The sequence below is a fragment of the Carcharodon carcharias genome, chromosome 20, assembly GCF_017639515.1.
Source record: "Carcharodon carcharias isolate sCarCar2 chromosome 20, sCarCar2.pri, whole genome shotgun sequence".
In the NCBI taxonomy this organism is placed as follows: domain Eukaryota; kingdom Metazoa; phylum Chordata; class Chondrichthyes; order Lamniformes; family Lamnidae; genus Carcharodon; species Carcharodon carcharias.
Window position 1 is genome coordinate 31,110,253 of NC_054486.1, and position 18,618 is coordinate 31,128,870.

Sequence of the window (18,618 nt, forward strand, 5' to 3'; positions counted from 1 at the left end):
ACTTTGTTGCCCTGAACGCAGCTATCACTAGGAAGGAAAGAAAGGTTTATATTTACATAGTGATTTCTACGACAACCAAATGTCCCAAAGTGCTTGACAGCCAATGAAATACGTCTGACGTGTCATCACTGTTGTAATATAGGATAAGCGACAGCCAATTTGCACACAAACTCCCACAAACAGTAATGCAATAATGTCCAGATAATCTGTTTTTTTGTAATGTTGGCTGAGGGATTGAAATTGGTGAGGACACCAGGGATAACTCCCCTGCCCTTCTTTGAAATAGTGCCATGGGATTTTTTATGTTCACCTGTGAGGATAGACAGGGTTTTGTTTAAAGTCTCATCTGAAAGATAGTATTTCCGATAATGCAGGACTCCTTCAGTAATGTGCTGGACTGTCAGCCTTGATTATTGTGCTCAAGTCTTAGAGATGGACCTGAACCCACAACCTCTGACTCAGAGACAAGAGTGCTGCCCAATGAGCCACGGTGGAAAACTAGAGCAACCTCTACATATTGACTAACAGGCAGTCATTAAAAGTATTGCTGCAACCACATCCAGTAAGGTAAATGTTTAAAATATACTTACCTGAACAATCAAAGCAGGCAGGCCACTTCCAGCCAACATTCCCTAGCACCCACCCTCACCATAACCTTGAATCCCCCAGTCGCAACCTCAAACTCTCCCGATCACAGATGCCATCCTACACAATCTTAGTCGCTATCCTCCTAATTCCAGCCCCTACTCTCCATGATTACTACCGATTTTCATGGCCTCTCCAGTCTCTCTCAGTCCTCCTGAGCCCCAGTCCTCTTTAACGACTCACCTAAGGGCCAGAGCTACCACTGAGTCTTCATCCCCAGCAAGCTGCCTGGGGACATCCTTAAGCTGCCAGCCGTTCGCTGATTAAATAATGAAGCCCAAGGTGCAACACAAAGTGGGCCCTGGGTCTATCTGTGCTGTTTTGGATTGCAGCAAATTTCTAAGCCAACATATTTCAAATTCACATGTTCCTTTCATTAGTCAACTATTAATTACATATAATTCTTCCATTTTTCAAGATAAAAGAAATTTCACATTGCTAGTTCCTAGTAATTCATCAGAACTGATTAGTAACCCCATGTGAATGAACTTCCAAGCAGCAGCCACTGGGTGCTTTAACTGTTCATGGGATGCTGAGGTTCAAATATGAAGAAGCACAAGTGAAAAGTGAAAGTGAAGTTAGACAAAGCTTTTTCTTCAAAGGATAACAGTCTTATAAGTGTTTCCAGGTGAGGCTATGTGGGTTCAGGAAACTACACATTTCTGAAGAGAAAGAGTTGAGGAATAAGGGGAGAAAGGGGAAAGAAGGCACGATCGAAGTGTGGGTTTTCTTGGCCTAATGGTCTCTTTCTCCTCCTGATAGCAACCACAGCTTTCTGTGAGTAACAGACTGCTACCAGCTACTTGGAAATTAAAGATCAGAACTGTGTAAGAAGCCATCTAATCAGTAATCTAGGCATATTTATTGGAAACTTGAGAACTAATCTCAACAACTCACAAAAAGGCCCATTTCTGGGTACAGAAACGTTTTTCATTGCATGAGTCATTGGCTGATGGGGGAAGGATGTTTTCATGGCAGAAATACTTCCTCCTCTTTCCTAATTTCACCAGCCATGAAGTAAGTTGGTAGAAAATCAGTAGAATAAAATGAACCTCCAGCTTTTAAGGTATCCAGAAGAAGGGGAAGAATTGGTTTCATGATGTCACGAAGGTCACCTAGTAAAAACTCATCCCAGATTTGCACTAAGTGTGGTAGTGGGTGGGTAAAACAACATTTTACCCGCTGGCCGGGATGGCGGGTATTCATGCCGTATCATCCCAAACCCGCTGCATTACTTATACATTCCCGGGAAATACGCCATTTCCATGGTGGGCGGGCTCTTATTCGCCCGCCACTCCATCACCTCGCCGCTTCATCATACCAGCATCATATTTAAAGTACAGCCGCGCTCAGTGCTTCCAGCCCAGGACTGCAGCAAAGGAGATGTGGCCCCGAAAGGCAAGAAGACTGCAGAACCTTTTAGACACTGTGGAGATCCGCTGTGATGTCCTCTACCCCTGCTCTAGCCGCAGGAAGGGCAGCAGCATTACCACTCTGGCTTGGTCGGTGATGGCAGTGGTGATCATTGCCAATGCTGCACAGAAGAGGTTGGCCATCCAATGCAGATAGAAGATGAATGATCTCATCCATGCAGCCAGGGTATGGCAACCATTTCATCACTCTAATCTTACAAACTCAAGCCCATCACACATTCACTGGCATCTTACTCACTGCCAGCTCATGGGACATCACCACCCATTCTCACAATCATTGTCTCACATGTCCATCTGGTCTCATCTCCTCTGGAGACTACCTCTTCAGCCCTCACTATCTTGAGGCCACTTGCACAGATCAACATGTGCCCATACACACCCTGGGTAACCCTCTTTCCCCAGTACGGTCCTCGGCCTGCAGCCTCTTCCCTTGCTTGAGGCCACTTCTCCCCCTTCACCAAGCAAGTCCTAGTCCTGCAGCCATTGAAAAGCCACCCACATATGGCTGATCTGGTAGGTAGAGACCTGTCGTGAGCCCCGCTAAAAGTGATGCAGTGCTGTCTGTGAAGCCTGGTGCTGATGACTGCGAGTGCTGACCAAAACAAGGTAGGCAAACAAACCTTGAAGTCCCGAGCAAGGTGCAGCCCTTCAGGTGTATGTTGTTTATGTGCTGTTGTGAAACTCGTCCACAAAAAAAGGCGGACTATCCAGCAGAGAGGGATGAGTCCGACGGGCTGGCCTTATAATGATGTGTTGATGTGTTACAATGAGGTTCTCAACGTCCGATGGCTGGGAACGTAGCCCACTATTAGCAGGCTAAGCGGATGATCGCAAACTGATTTCAAGCCATCGTGGAACCAATTGTGCCATATTGTCCACTCACACCACTGAACACGCCCAACGCCGGCAGGCACAGAAAATCCCAGCCTTAGTCTTCACCACAATGTAAAGTGGACTACAGTTGATTGGGCCATGAGAATAAATGTATTCCAAGTGGAGCAAAAATGGTCAAATCAGCCAATCAATCAGCACATATCCCCATTTTCATCTGATATTTTATACCAGAGGTTAATAATACTGTTATATGTAACCATGTGCTACATATAATTTCTTGCCTTGGAGTAGCTACATATGAATAATGCACACATTATCATAACAGGTTATCGTTGGGATGTATAACTAACCTTTGCATTTTTTTCTGTCTCTAAGAAGTACTTCATAACTGACCTACACATGGGAACCATGGAGACAGGACTATCCAATCTGGCCCATATGGCCAATTTGATTGTACCTGATGTTCCCACATTGGTAGAGGAAAGTTTTCTTTCTCACTGGATATCTTCATACTTTCAGACAGTGCCATTCTTTCTAGTGCGTATCATTTGCGACCCAACCATATGAAAATCCTTCTTTTGGAGGGTAACTAGTTGACATACTGGATCCTTGGCAGTACCGAGAGAGTAGGAAGCACTGCAGGCACAATCTTATTGCATTCATGCAATTTTCTTCCATTCACTATTCTAACCAAACTTACAACCTGTTTAATTTAAAACAGCTGATCTATTGTGTTGTAGAAGCTGTTGAATGTAGGTCCCACACTATCTCCCAAGTAATTTTAAAGCTTAGAAAACTTCAAGCAAGAGCTTACCCAAATCTCCTTGACAGATATCAGTTCTTGAGGCACCGCCAATGATGAACTTAGGATTCTCACAGATTTCCTGACAAGGAAACAAAACACAATTACCTGGGCCTGTCAGAACTGAAAATGTTTTCTTAACTCAAACATTTCACTCTTCACCTTGGGAAAATATTTTTTTCTTTATTCTTTCATGGAATGTGAGCATCACTAGCAAGGCCAGCATTTGATGCCCATCCCTAATTGGCATTGTCTGAATGGTTTGCTAGGCCATTTCAGAGGGCAGTTAAGAGTCAACCACATTGTTGTGGGTCTGGAGTCACATGTTGGCCAGACTGGGTAAGAAAGGCAGATTTCCTTTCCTAAAGGACATAAGTGAACCAGATAGGCTTTTACAACAATCGATGATAGTTGTCATGGCATTACTGTGACTAGTTTTTATATTCCAGATTTATTAATTGTCATGTTGTCATCGAGATTATCACGTGAAATGTCAATTACGATGTCTGAAGACCACTGCTGGCATTGTTTACCAATACACTTAAAATCACCAGGCAGAGCAAAATAATTGGTGTTATTGGTGAATGCCACTAATGTTATAGAATAAGCTAATAACTCAATTTTCATTCATGGGACTGATATCACCATACCAATATTATCGGTGATCCCATGTAGACAAATGTCATTGATCCTACCAAACAGACCAAATCTGTTGTACTCAGCAGATAGTTTCCATAGCTCTCATCAACAATTCATAGTGTTGTCAAAGAGTGTCCATTAAAGGAAACACTACAATTAGCCAGTATTCAGTAATTTAGCAATGACAGTAAACTATAAGTGATAAGCCTAAGTCAGAGACAAAAATTAATCTATAGTTGAGTATGTGCTTGAGAAGACCACCCGAAGTCTTAGCTGCATTCGTAACCAGGTCTATGATGGGACAGAACAGGGCACCACAATCTACTCCAATCAAAATGAAAGGACAAATTTTACCAACATTAACAAGTTCACAGTCCTTCTATCTTGAACAGGGACCCAAAAAGTCACCATCATCCACCACGCTTCTCTCCATGACTGAACTTGTTCTCACAATGAACAACTTCTTCAATCACTTCCTACATATAAAAGATGTTGCTATGGGTACCCACGTGGGTCCTAGCTATGCTTTCCTTTTTAAGGGTTTTGTTGAACATTCCTCGCTAGTTTCACTTGGGCCCCCCTCTCTCACCTCTTTTGCCAGTGCAGTTCTCAGCTCTTGCCTTAAACAGGAAAATTTCATCACCTGCTTCCAATTTTCATTCTTCTCTCATCTTCACATGGTCCATCTCTGACTCTTCCCTCCCCTTCCTTGGCTTCTCTCTCTCCATTTCTGGGGATGTGCTATCAACAAATATTCACCATAAACTCAATGACTCCCACAGCTACCTTGACTACACTTCATCGCACTCTGCTTCCTTCAAGGGCTTCATTCTATTCTCTCAGTTTCTCCATCTCCGTCGCCTCTGTTCTGATTATGCAACCTTCCACACCAGCATTTCTGATGTACCGGGAACATAGGATTCCCCCCAATCATGGTTGAAAGGGCCCTTGACTGTCATCCATTTCCTACATACCTGCTCTCACCCTTTTCTCTCCCTCTCAGCACCATGATAGGGTTCCCCTTGTCCTCATCTTCTGCCCTGCAAGCTTCCATAGTCAACAGATCATCCTCCACCATTTCCGCCAACTCCAATGTGATACCACCACCAAACACATCTTCCCTTCCCCTCCCCTTTCAACATTCTGAAGGGACTGCTCCCTCCTTGATCTCCTGGTCCATTGCTCAGTGACTCCAACACAACCCCCCTTCCCAACGCACATTTCCATGCAAGTGCAGGAGATGTAACATCTGCCCTGTTTACCTCCTCTCTCACCGTTCAAGGTCCCAAACACACCTTCAAGGTGAAATAACCATTTAGATGTACTTCTTTAAACTTAGTATACTGTATCCACTGCTCACAATGCCATTGTTCTAGATAGGGAAGACCAACTGCAGATTGGGTGACTGCTTTGTGGAACATTTCCATTCAGTTTGCAAGCATGAACCCGAGTTTCTGATGGTCTGTCACTTTAATTCTTCCCTTTCTCTCACACTTACCTCTCTGCTCTTGACCTACCTCAGTATTCCAATGAAGCTCAACAGAAGACACCAACCATAACAACATAGTGCATTTAACGTAATGAAATGTCCCAAAGCGCTTCACAGGAGCATTATAACACAAAGTATGATACCAAGCCACAGACAGCAATATTAGGTGAGATGATTAAAAACTTGGTCAAAGAAGTAGGTTTTAAGGAGTGTCTTAAAGCAAATATAATTGGAAATGCACAAGAGGGCAGAATTAGAGCTGTGCAAATATCTCAGAGGATTGTAGGGCTGGAAGAAATTACAAAGATAGGGAGGGCAAGGCCATGGAGGGTTTGAACACAAGGATGAGAATTTTAAAATCAAAATGTTTCTTGACCAGAGTCAATGTAGATCAACAGGAGTGACAGGGGAATGGGACTTACTCTGAGTTAAGACATGGGCAGCAGAGTTTGGGGTGACCTCACGTTTACGGAGGGTAGAATGTAGGTGGCAATAAGGCAGCATTTGACTTAGTGTGGCATCAAGAAGCCCTACTAAAGGTGAAGTCAATGGATAGCCGTGGGAAAACTCTCCACTGTCAGAAATCAAGCTTAGTACAAGGTTGGTGGATGTTGGAGGCCAATCATCACAGTACCAGATCATTGCTGCAGGTCATCCTCAGGACCAACCATCTTCAGCTGCTTCAGCAATAGCTCTCCCTCCATCAGAAGATCAGAAGTAGGGATCTTTGCTGCTGATTGTAGAGTGTTCAGTTCAGCTGCCGCATGCAGCAAGTGAGCCCTAACCCTAACCCTAGACAACATTCAGCTTTGGATTGATAAATAGCAGAAAAATTTGTGCCACACAAGTGGCAAGCAATGACAAGACAGAATCTAACCATCTCCCCTTGACATTCAACAACATTACCATTACTGAATCCCTCAGCATCAACACCTTGAGGGTTACCATCGACTAGAAACTTAACTGGACCAGCCATATAAATAATGTGGCAATAAAAACAGATCAGAAGCTGGGAATTCTGCAGCAAGTAATTCACTGACTCCCCAAAGCTTGCCCACGAACTATAAGGCACAAGTCAGAAGGTAATGGAATACTTTCTGCCTGCAGGGAAGAGTGCAGCTCCAACAACAGTCAAGAAGCTCGACACATCTTGGACATAGCATCAATTGGTCCACCACCTCAAACGTTCACTCCCTTCACTATTGGTGCACAGTGGCTGCAATTGTACCATCTACAAGATGCACTGCAGCAACTCGCCAAGATTCTTTCAATAGCACCTTCAAAACTCACAACATCTACCACCAAGATCATGGAGGGCTGCAAACACATGACAACATGACCACCTGCAAGTCCCTCTCCCAGTCACACAGCAGCTTAACTTGGAACTATAACGCTGCTCCTTCACAGCCATGGGGTCAAAATCCTGTAACTCCCTTCCTAACAGCACTGTTGGTGTACATACACCACATGGATTATGGTGATGGCAGCTCACCACTACCTCAAGGACAATTAATGGTGGGAGATAAATTGCCAGTGACACTGACATTCATGAATGATTTTTAAAAAACTGCAAAACCATCATTAAAATCCCCTACCATCAATGTTCTGGGGGTCATCATTGTCTAGAAACAACTGGAATGCATATTGACCAGACTAATCAAATTGGCAAGGTTAGCCTTGAGGGAGAGTTCATAGAGTGTATCAGAGATTGTTTCCTGGAGCAATATGTTGTGGAACCAACCAGGGAGCAGGCTATTCTGGATTTGGTTTTGTGTAATGAGATGGGATTAATTAATTATATCATAGTAAAGGATCCTCTAGGGAAGAGTGATCATAGCATTATAGAATTTTAAGTTCAGTTTGAGAGCGAGAAAATTGAGTCCCACACTAGTGTTCTGCTGGAGTTAAACAAAGGTAACGACATAGGTATGAGGGCAGATTTGGCCCTAGTGGATTGGGCAAGAAGACTACAAGGTAGGACAGTTGATGAACAGTGGCAGATATTTAAGGAAATATTCAATTCCTCCCAAATAAAATATATCCCAACAAGAAAGAAAGATGGTAACGGGGGAAAAAGCATCCATGGTTAAGCAAGGAAGTTAAAGATAATTTAAAGGCAAAAATTAAGGCATACCAAATTGTAAAGGTCAGTGGTAGGCTGGAAGATTGGGAAACTTTTAAAGATCAACAAAGGGTTACTAAAAAATAGTAAAAAGGGCAAAGGTAAATTATGAAAGAAAACTGGCGCAAAATGTAAAAACTGATAACAAAAGCTTCTACAAGTATATAAAAGGAAAGAGAGTAGCTAAAGTGAATCTTGGTCCCTTGGAGAATGAGACTGAGGAGTTAATAGTGGGGAACACAGAAATGGCAGAGATGCTTAATCAATATTTTGTCTCAGTTTTCACAGTGGAGGACACTAGTACCACCCCAATAGTAACAGGTAGAGCAGAGGGTATAGAGAAGGAGGAACTTACAACAATCACCATCACAAGAAAAAAAGTACTGAGCAAACTATTGGGATTAAAGGCTGACAAGTCCCCAGGACCTGATGGCTTTTAATCCCAGGGTCTTAAAGGAAATGACAGCAGAGATAGTGGATGCATTGGCTATAATATTCCAAAATTCCCTGGATTCTGGAAAGGTTCCAGTGGATTGGAAAAATGCTAATATAATGCCCTTATTCAAAAAGGGGGTGAGGCAGAAAGTAGGATATTATAGAACAGTTAGTTTAACTTCTCTTGTTGGGAAATTGTTGGAATCCATTATTAAAGAAGTAGTAATGGGGCATTTGGAAAGTCAAAATGCAATCCATCAGAGTCAGCATGGTTTTATGAAGAGTAAATCATGTTTGACTAATTTGCTAGAGTTCTTTGAAGATGTCACAAGCAAAGTGGATTATGGGGATCCTGTAGATGTAGTATATTGGACTTCCAGAAGGCCTTTGATAAGGTGCCACACAAAAGATTAATACAGAAGGTAAGATCACACAGAGTTAGGGGTAGTATATTAGCTTGGATAGAGGATTGCCTAACCAACAGAAAGCAGAGTGTCGGGAAAAATGGGTCTTTTTCTGGATGGCAAGCTGTAACTAGTGGAGTGCCACAGGTTCAGTCCTTGGGCCCCAACTATTTACAATCTATATTAATGACTTGGATTCAGGGATAGAAGGTATGAAAGTTAAATTTGCAGATGACACCAAAATAGGTGGGAAATTAAGTTGCAATGAAGAAATAAGAAATTTACAAATGGATATGGACAGGTTAGGTAAATGGGCCAAAAATTGGCAGATGGAGTTAAATGTGGATAAGATGCCACACAAAAGATAATGAGGTAATCCATTCTGGTCGGAAAAATAAAAATGTGACTTATTATTTAAATGGAGAGAAACGTCAGTGCAGAGGGATCTGGGTGTCCTCGTGCATGAATTACTGAAAGCTAGTATGCAAGTACAGCAGGTGATAAGGAAGGCAAATGGAATTTTGGCATTTATTGCTGAAGGAATAGAGTATAAAAATAGGGAAGTGTTGTTGCAACTGTACAAGGCATTGGTGAGACTGCACCTGGAGTACTGTGCACAGTTTTGGTCCCGTTAATTGAGGAAGGATGTAGTTGCACTGTAGGCGGTTCAGAGGGGGTTCACTAGATTAATTCCAGAGATGTGGGCTTGTCTTATGAGGAGAGATTGAGCAGTTTAGGCCTATACTCACTAGAGTTTGGAAGGATGAGAGGAGATCTAATTGAGGTATATAAGATGCTAAAGGGGATAGACAAAGTAGACGTGGAGCAGATGTTTCCCCTTCTGGGGCATTCTAGTACGAGAGGCCATAGTTTCAGGCTAAGGGGTGGTAGATTTAAGTCAGAGATGAAGAGGAATTACTTTTCTCAAAGGGTCATGAATCTGTGGAATTCACTACCTCAGAGTGCCGTGGATGCCAGGACGCTGAATAAATTTGAGGAGATAGACAGATTTTTAATTAGTAATGGGTTGAAAGCTTATGGAGAGAGGGCGGGAAATTGGAGTTGAGGCCAAAATGAGATCAACCACGATCGTAATGAATGGCGGGGCAGGCTTGAGGGGCTGAATTGCCTACTCCTGCTCCTAGTTCTTATGTTCTTATGTTCAGCCGCATAGATCATGTGGCTACAATGGCAGGTCAGAGTCTGGGTATTGTGCAGCGAATGACTCATCTCTTGACTCCCCAAAGCATGTTCACTATCTACAAGATACAAGTCAGAAGTGTGATGCAACACTATACACTAGCTTGGGTTAGTGCAGCTCCAACAACACTTAAGAAGTTCAACGCTATCTAGGCCAGAGTAGTCCACTGACTGATACTCTATCCACCACCCGAAACATTCACTCCCTCCACCACTGTGGCCCCCTCTGCACAGTATGGCTGCAATGTGTACCAACTGCAAGATGCACTGCAGCAATCTGCCAAGTCTTCTGCTGCACTTTCCAAACATGTGACCTCTACCACCTAGAAGAACAAGGGCAGTAGGCACATGCCACCAGTTCCAAGTTCCCCGCAAATTTCATACACCTGGCGTGGAAAAATATTGCCATTCCCTCCTCATCACGGGGTCAAAATCCCAGAACTCCCTCCCAAACAGCACCCCGACTACAGTGGTTCATGAACGGAGTTCACTACCCCTTCTCAAGAGCAATTAAGGATGGGCAATGAATGCTGGCCTTAACAGCAGTGCCCACATCCAGTGAATTAATTTTAAAAAAGGCTTAAAGTAACTGCGCTTAGTCCCACCTGTATCCAGTGTGAGACTACACAGTCCGCCTTTCACTTACAGTAACTGCGAGTACTCCCACTCTCAAAGAGCACAGCCTGCCATTCACTTACAGTAACTCCAGTACTCCCAGCCTCACTCTCCTATGACAATGCATAGACAGTGCTTTACTTACAGTAACTGTGAGTACTCCCGCTGTCATTTTCCTATCATAGAGCATAAATTGCCCTTTACTTACAGTAACTGTGAATAATCCCACCTGTATCCATTCTCAGACTACACAGATTGTTCTTCAGTTACAGTAACTGCAAGTTCTCCCACCTTCACTCAGCCATCATAGTGCAGACTGCCCTTCATTTACTGTAGCTGCGACTATTTCTACCCTCACCAACATGTCATACTGAATAGACTGCCCTTTAGTTACAGCAACTGCAAGTACACCCACCCTCAACCATCTATTGCAGAGCACAGATTCCCCCTCACAGAAACTTTAGGGACTCCAACTCACATATCCTATTAGGCAGGACACCTACTAGAAAATAGATTCTGCTTGGATCCCTACCTTTGGTCTTTTCCACAATATGCTCTTCACTTTTGTGGACTTTTGTCCTAGTTCTTTATATCCGAGGGACTCCACCGTGGCTGTAAACGTATCATCTTCAAACAGAATCTGTTTTTGCAGGCATTTCTGCTTCAGCATCACAAAGTCCTGCTCATAAAATTTAATGGGCTTGTGAATCGACCCTTCCCCCTCCCTCCTCTGCCTCTCACGCACTAGGCGGTCACAGAAGTGCCCGGATGCTGTGTATGGCATGGTTTCCAGCAAAAGATGTTCACTTCGATCTCAATCAGCAGATAGAGGGCTAGTGAGGCAGCAACTACCCCACCCAGGAGCAGATGATGTCAGTCGGCACGATACAATACCTTCAGAGGACACAAACTCCTGGCATAAATCCAGGCTGCTCATTCCTGATTGGATGGGTTTCAAACAACGTCACACCTGCAGTATAGAGTACAAAAGCCGATCTCCCTCAGGCCATTGGCTGAGGTACAATAGAGAAAGAACAAAACCTACATGCCTAGGGACTGCTGAGTTACAACAGCCAGAGAGTTTGTATTGATAACATTGACGAAGAATAGCATGAAAAATAGAGATAAACATCTTTTTCCAGTATTGAAAGAACTGAAAGAGGCCCAGTCTGCCTCAGCAGATGGCACTGACGTTTAAAGCTGCATTCAATAGGCTGTGTGTATGACACACTATAGACTTTAATCCAATAGAGACACAGGCCCATTGATTGTTGGTCTTGTAGCCCTGGCTGGGCTGTTGTTGAGTTTATGACATCAGGTGCTGCTGCATTTCTCCCATATAGTTCTGACCCACTCACTTCTCAATCCCTGCATAGAGTCAGGTGTCTGTTTTTTTTAAACTTTTCTCTTCGTCTCATTAATTTAACTTATTAGATTTCAGGCTTCAACATTCAACATTTGTGCTTACAGGAGTAAGCCAGATCCAAATAGCAGGACTACATCTCCTATGAACTGGAGCTTGTTACATCTCATGCATGGAATGAAGGGATCAGCATGCAGCAGCACTACAGTTCCCTTTATCTCAAATGCTATACTGCACTGAAGTATGAGAGACTCACTCTAAACCGCACCCCACACCACTGCTTGCTTCAAAGAAAAAAATCCATGCTGAAGTAAACATTTCAGGCTAAACTACAAAATTATTTATATTAATAATATGTAAATAATATATAAATTGATACAGAAGCATATACCTTGGCAAACTAAGAATACAGCACCTAACTTTCAAGGGTAATTTATTTACTGAGACCAAAATAACAAAATGTTTCAAAATTTGAGTTTTTTTACAGAGTCGTTTAATTTATACCTGCATGTCCAAAACTTGGGCACTTAGCACCACAGAGTTGTGTCTCACATTACAAGGTACAGCCAAATGGTTGAAACTAGTAAGCTAAATGTATAACAAAATGTAGCAGTAAAGCTGCCTGATCTGGGCAGTTTTTAACAGTTTGCAGTCAAAAGTTTGCCAAAAAGGCAAGTGTCCTCAAAATTATTTCTATTGTCCTTGGTAGACAGCAAATGCAAAGCCATCTAAGGAACTTGCTTTCTTGAGCTGCTTTTATCCCAATTTAGACTGGTGTTAGTGATGCCAACTTCTTTCCTAATTTGCACACTGTTTACAGCACAGAAACAGCCCCACAGATCTATGCTGGTGTTTATGCTCCATACGAGCCACTTCCCAACCCTCTTCATCTCAACCTATCAAAATATACTTATATTTATTTAGCCCTCATTTTCTCATCAAGCTTCATCTTAGATTTTTGTGTTGTTATGGCACAGAAGGAGACTATTCAGCCATCAAGTCTATGCCAGCTTTCTGTACGGCAATATAGTGGGATCTTTTAATTCCACCCTGAGGAGACAGAGGGGGGGACCTCAGTTCAACATCTTGTCCAAAGGACAGTGCCTTTGACAATGCAGCACTCTGAAGAAGGCATCAAACTTTTTTATTGGGAGGGAATTGTGCTAACTTTTCCTATTTCTCTACACAAGAGGTCCATCCTGCTCCCAGACAACATGGGTTGTGTGAGTGGGGGGGGTGGCAGGGAAAATTTGGCAAACAGTTTCCCTCTTTAAGATGCTGCCTTTTTATGGGAGTTACACTCCTGCATTTTCAGGACACAATGGACAATCGATTGGCAGCCTCTGGATGCTCATAGGGACAAAGAGAGAGGGAAGGAGGCAGCACCATCATAACTGGCCCATCTAACCATGTATCTGTAGGACAATGGTGTTCACCATAGCAAGGGTTAGTTTGGGACTGGAGAACAGTACCACCCACAATATGATGTAGAGAGATACATGACTGTAGACAGGAGACTGAGTTGTATGAAGAGACTCGAGTAGAAGTCAGCATAAAGTTAGCTCCTAATTTGGGCTACATTTTGCACATATGTGTACAGTTATGTTTTACCGATAAACACTACTGTTCAACCTTAGAAGCCTCTGAACCTCTTTGTGAGACCTGAACCGAAGACACAGCTGGAGATCGCCTAGAAAGAAGCTCCATTGCAGACGTGGAAGCTGAAGGGCAGAGGAAAAATCCACTGTGCAGCTAAAGGAATCCACCTGAGCACGTGAAGGTCCATTGTGAATCCCCATCAACTGCAGAGTCAAAGGACCTAAAAGCGTGAGCAAATATTCAGTTCTAAGGCCAAACAAGTCTTTAAAAGGGTTCAGGGCTATTAATCTGTCAGAGCAGTTTGTTTCATTAATCACTGCAACCAGCCTGGGTTCAGAGTTGGCACAATACCACTTGGCAGCCAAGGTCCAAGAGAAACAAAAACAAAGTTTTACATACCTCAGACAAAGCCGGGAATCACCTTTTAATTGCCCTAACATACTCTGCAACTGGTCTAAAGTTCCCAAATCTTTGATTAAAAAACTCGCTTCAAGAAATCGATCCCTTTGAGGTCGGGTCCGCAATCGCTACAGGACCCTGCTAAAATCTGACAAGTGCAGGAAGAAATATTGAAAAATGGTTATTGCAGCGCCATCTTTAAAAGTGAAACAGCATTTAATGCTGTACTCCCCTGAGCTGAAAAGCAACTGTGGATAATAAATCAACCCTACCAGATCAATCTGGGCTGATACAAGGGCTATACCAGGTGCAGAATTAGGGACTTTGGCGAAAATGATTTTCAAGATACATGATAGCTTCAGGATTAGATAAGAGGCTGAACAAGTGAATACACTACTGTACTCAGTAGGTTCAATAGCTGATGACATCAATGCGAGGCAAGGAATAAATGAATCTTCAGATAAGTTTGAAGAGGTTCTGAAACCTTTCAATACTTACTTTAATTTAGAAGTTCTAAAAGTTTAGAGAGCGCAAAGTTCAACAATTGACTCCAACAGCCAGGAGAACACATTGACTATTTCATTAACAAATTATACAGATTGGCTGAAGGCTGTGACTATGGCGGCCTTATGTCAGAGTTCATACGAGAATAAGTAGTACTCGGAGTGGCTGATGGTGCCCTTTTGGACATACTACAGGCAAAAGAAGATCGGACTCTAGAAAAGGTAATCCAAGTAGTCAAGCAGTCTGAAATTCACCAACAACACAGGTCCATTTTATGAGGCAAGATTAAATCATGGTATGGAGCAACCACAGCTTATAAAACAACAAACGGGCAGGGAGACTCCAGGCCATGGAAGTTAATCCCCTAACAGACCACATGATGGTGAGAGACCATGTCAGCGCTGTGGAGCCAAAAGACCTCATAGGCGAGAGCGATGTCCAGCAATCTCTGTGCAGTGTTTCAACAGCAACTGGCTAAGACACTGTGGAAAGCTACACAAGTCTAAGACATTGAGGCATGCAGGGAATCCCAAAACAGTCCTTGAGACTGAAGTACCCCACCAGGAAGAAGTCCAACCATGCTTATTGGGTGAGATCAATGATCCTGGGTTCTCCTTTTGGAATGCTGACATTTCTGTAAATGGTCACATCACCAATTTCAAATCAGATATGGGAGCCAATGGTACTGTGCTTTTGGGTAAGGAACAGTGGCTGAAAGATCTCTCACTACGAACAGCAGACATACCACTCTATAGCCCTGGAGCAATCCAATTTCCAGACATAGACATTTGCTAGTATGGTGACAAGCAAGTATTTGAAATTTTGGACGTCACCCGAAACCAATCCTTTTCTCTCTTAAGCAGGGACTTCTGTGTTGCTCTTAACCTCTTCAAAATGGAGAAGACGTCAAAACAACCTCTGCCATCAACTACACGGAACTGCAAGTTCCCAAGAGGTCCACCAGCAAAGAGACCCCCAACTGGGGCTTCAGCTCTGAATTGTCTTCACTCTTTGCAGAGCCGGTTTATCCAATCCCTTTGGTCAGACAAGTCAAACCTTTAGATAAGTACCACTGTACTTTGCGCAGAAGACACACATGGGAATGACCAGCAACAGAACGATGAGCCCCAACCTCAGGCTCCAACAGTTGTTGTCACACAACCTTGGAACGCCATGACAAAGAAACTGCAATTTCCATCAGAAGCACACAACAGCAATATGATGCTGGAGCAGGAGAAAAATTACCATCAACTCACCAGAGCACACCTCAGTGAGGTATAAGGGTACAGGAAAGAACAAAGTGTAGCAATGAAAGCCAAGCTGCAGGTTGAGCTCACGGATGAAAAATATTCAAACGGAATTGAGAAACACCTTCAACTCCCAGAAAGATCATGGCGGAGCCCACGGAAAAAGAAAACCCATGTTCATACTATGAAAGAATGGAGTGAACACTCCCTCCGGAAGGAACGGGACAAGCCTATGGTGTCCGAACAAAGCAGATGGGTTATTGAGGAAAAGTTCAACTTCAAGGAACAGAAAAAGCAAATCAGATGGAGAAAAACTAAGTGCCGGAAATGCAGAATACCAAGATTTCAACTCCAAGCCAACAAAGCTTGTCCAAAGCAACTGAGCCTACTCCTCCTCCAAGTGTGATCAAAACAAAATCTAGAAAAATTGTCAAGTCTCCAAGCCACCTGAATTTATAAAGTCAGAGACTTGAGGGCGAGAAGGGGTAGAGCGTTAGAAAAGATTGTGCTGTAAATACGTTGCATAAAGAATTGGGTGCAGGGAGTTGTCGTGTAATGGTGTTCAGCATAGCAAGGGTTAATGTGGGATTGGAGAACAGTACCACAATATGATGTAGAGAGACACATGACAGTAGACAGGAGACAGAATTGTATAAAGAGACTTGAGTAGAAGTCAACATTTAGTTAGCTACTAGTTTGGGCTATACTTTGTACATATGTAAATAGTTATATGTTACCAACAAACATTACTGTTCAACCTTATAAGCCTCTGACCCTCTTCCTGAGACCTACTGAACAAACCCTTACAACAGTATCAAAGCTATTCACCTCAGCCATGCCATTTGGTAATGAGTTCCAGATTCTAGCCACACTCCAGGATGTGTTCTCTCACAGCTGTCAACAAATTTTGGGAAAATTACTTTGGGCTGGAAGCAGTGACACAAGAGTCTTAGAAGAGTCTTATGTGGTATAAAAGCTAAAGTCAGACTTGAGCCAAAGCCCAGTAGAATGTTATGTTTAGGAAGGTCACCCCTCTTACTGCAATGCTCTGTTAACCCGTTGTATGTCACCAAACGTCACACAGACTACAGAGAATCCTTGCACTTTTAACATACAAGCCTCCAGATATAATTATGCACTCACTCTGATACAGTGGTCCTGCCATAGGGTGATGTTATTCGTCAAATGCAGTTTCATGATCCACAGCCACTGGCTTGCTTACTGCAAAGAGGGAGCTGAGTGCAGATAAATTTCTCCTGCCAATACATGGCCCCTGCATCACCAAGACCCCTGTAGTACCTCCTCGCGGCGACACTGCACGGGATCTCGGAGGAACCTTGGCCCCAAGAGATGTGATATACAGGCCCGCTGGCATGTTGCAATGCCCTGGCGTCCAGCAGTCAAGTCCCAGCTACAGTCAAATAGTACCCACTGCCTTGTTGGTCTGGCTCAGGCGAGTCAAAGGCACTGGGGTAGTGTCCTATAAGCAGTTGGCGATCCCTTTAAGCAAGCACCTTCCAGCAACTCCTGCAAATGAGTGGGCTCCACATTGCCCTTCCTTTGGATTATAAGGTTAAGAGGTGATGCAGATGCTGAGCAAAACTACATCTCCGAATCCTGCCCGGAACATGCAGCCAAAAAGCAAATGGGGAGGACGCTCCAACCTTAGGCAGATGATCCCATCTGATTTCACCAAAGTTCTGAGGTTGCATTCCATCATCTCTTGCCAATGGAAGGATGCCAATTGCCTGAGTCGACACTCAGATACAGGTTCTTGTCTCAAAAGGGCTAAATTCATGTCTCGCGTTTTAAATTCCCTGGTTCAGCTAAAAATGCACATGTAAAAATATAATGTAAAAATATTTTGCAACATGATCATTATGTCTCAGTGTTTCATATGCTACCTTAAGCTATCTTGTTACAATATTCAAACGGAATTGAGAAACACCTTCAACTCCCAGAAGGATCATGGCGGAGCCCACGGAAAAAGAAAACCCATTTCATATTATGAAAGAATGGAGTGAACATTCCCTCCGGAGTATACCTACCATAAGCTACCTTAATGTTATATATGTTTTAAAGGTGCTATTATGGAACTAACTTAGCATTCAAAAGATTAAATTCAGAGGACAGTGGGGCTGACAGTATACATAAGGTGCAGAAGGAGTGCCTGACCCAGCATATTGGAGACAATCAAAAGAAAGCAAAATAATCCAGATGCTGGAAATCTGAAACAAAAACAAAAATAACTGGAAAAACTCAGCAGGTCTGACAGCATCTGCGAAGAGGAATACAGTTGATATTTCAAGTCCGTATGACCCTTCATCAGAATCAAAAGATAGTTTGACATTCCTGTCATCATTCACACCCATTGCTACTGCAAAATTTCTACTCATTTACCAAGTGAAGTGTTTGAATTCTACTCAGCAGGGGGAGGGAGTCAGTTTGACTGAAACCTAACAGAGGCATTGTGCTTTTTAGGAGGCCGCAAATAAGTAGCGGTCATAAAGTAAGTGCTTGTGAGAAGGATGGAATATATATGGAGCTTAAATTAGCTTCAAATAAAAAAAAACAACTGACAAAAGGTTGAGTCACATATTAATTATATATATTATTATGCATATTTGGGTTACATTGATAGGAAGAAATAAATTAATCCCATCACAAATATTATTCTGTATGTTTGCCTGATAAGAAATACAATTATTTAATGATTTATATTGAAGTTAATCTCACCAAATATTTGTTTAGGTTACACTGGGAGAAATTGAAGAAATACACAAGTGTCCAGTCCAAATTAGAAGAGAATTCCACTGTTAAACCCCACTATGGTATGAGATTGTTTATTAACATATAGGACAATGTGAAACAACTTCTATAAAAGTGGG

The 18,618-nt window shown here is 42.9% G+C and overlaps 1 protein-coding gene across 13 annotated transcripts in view; it reads right to left on the reverse strand.

The window, feature by feature from the left end:
• The window catches only part of capn3a (calpain 3a, (p94)), a 164,704-nt gene that overhangs the window by 118,116 nt on the left and 27,970 nt on the right, over window positions 1-18,618 (reverse strand). For all 13 annotated transcript variants that reach the window (XR_005946270.1, XR_005946269.1, XM_041214322.1 and 10 more), the window contains exon 3: window positions 3,727-3,796. Coding sequence is in view for 11 of the 13 variants with exons in the window: in XM_041214322.1 (XP_041070256.1) it covers window positions 3,727-3,796 (70 nt within the window). In the remaining 2 variants the exon portion in view is untranslated. The remainder of the gene's footprint in view (window positions 1-3,726; window positions 3,797-18,618) is intronic.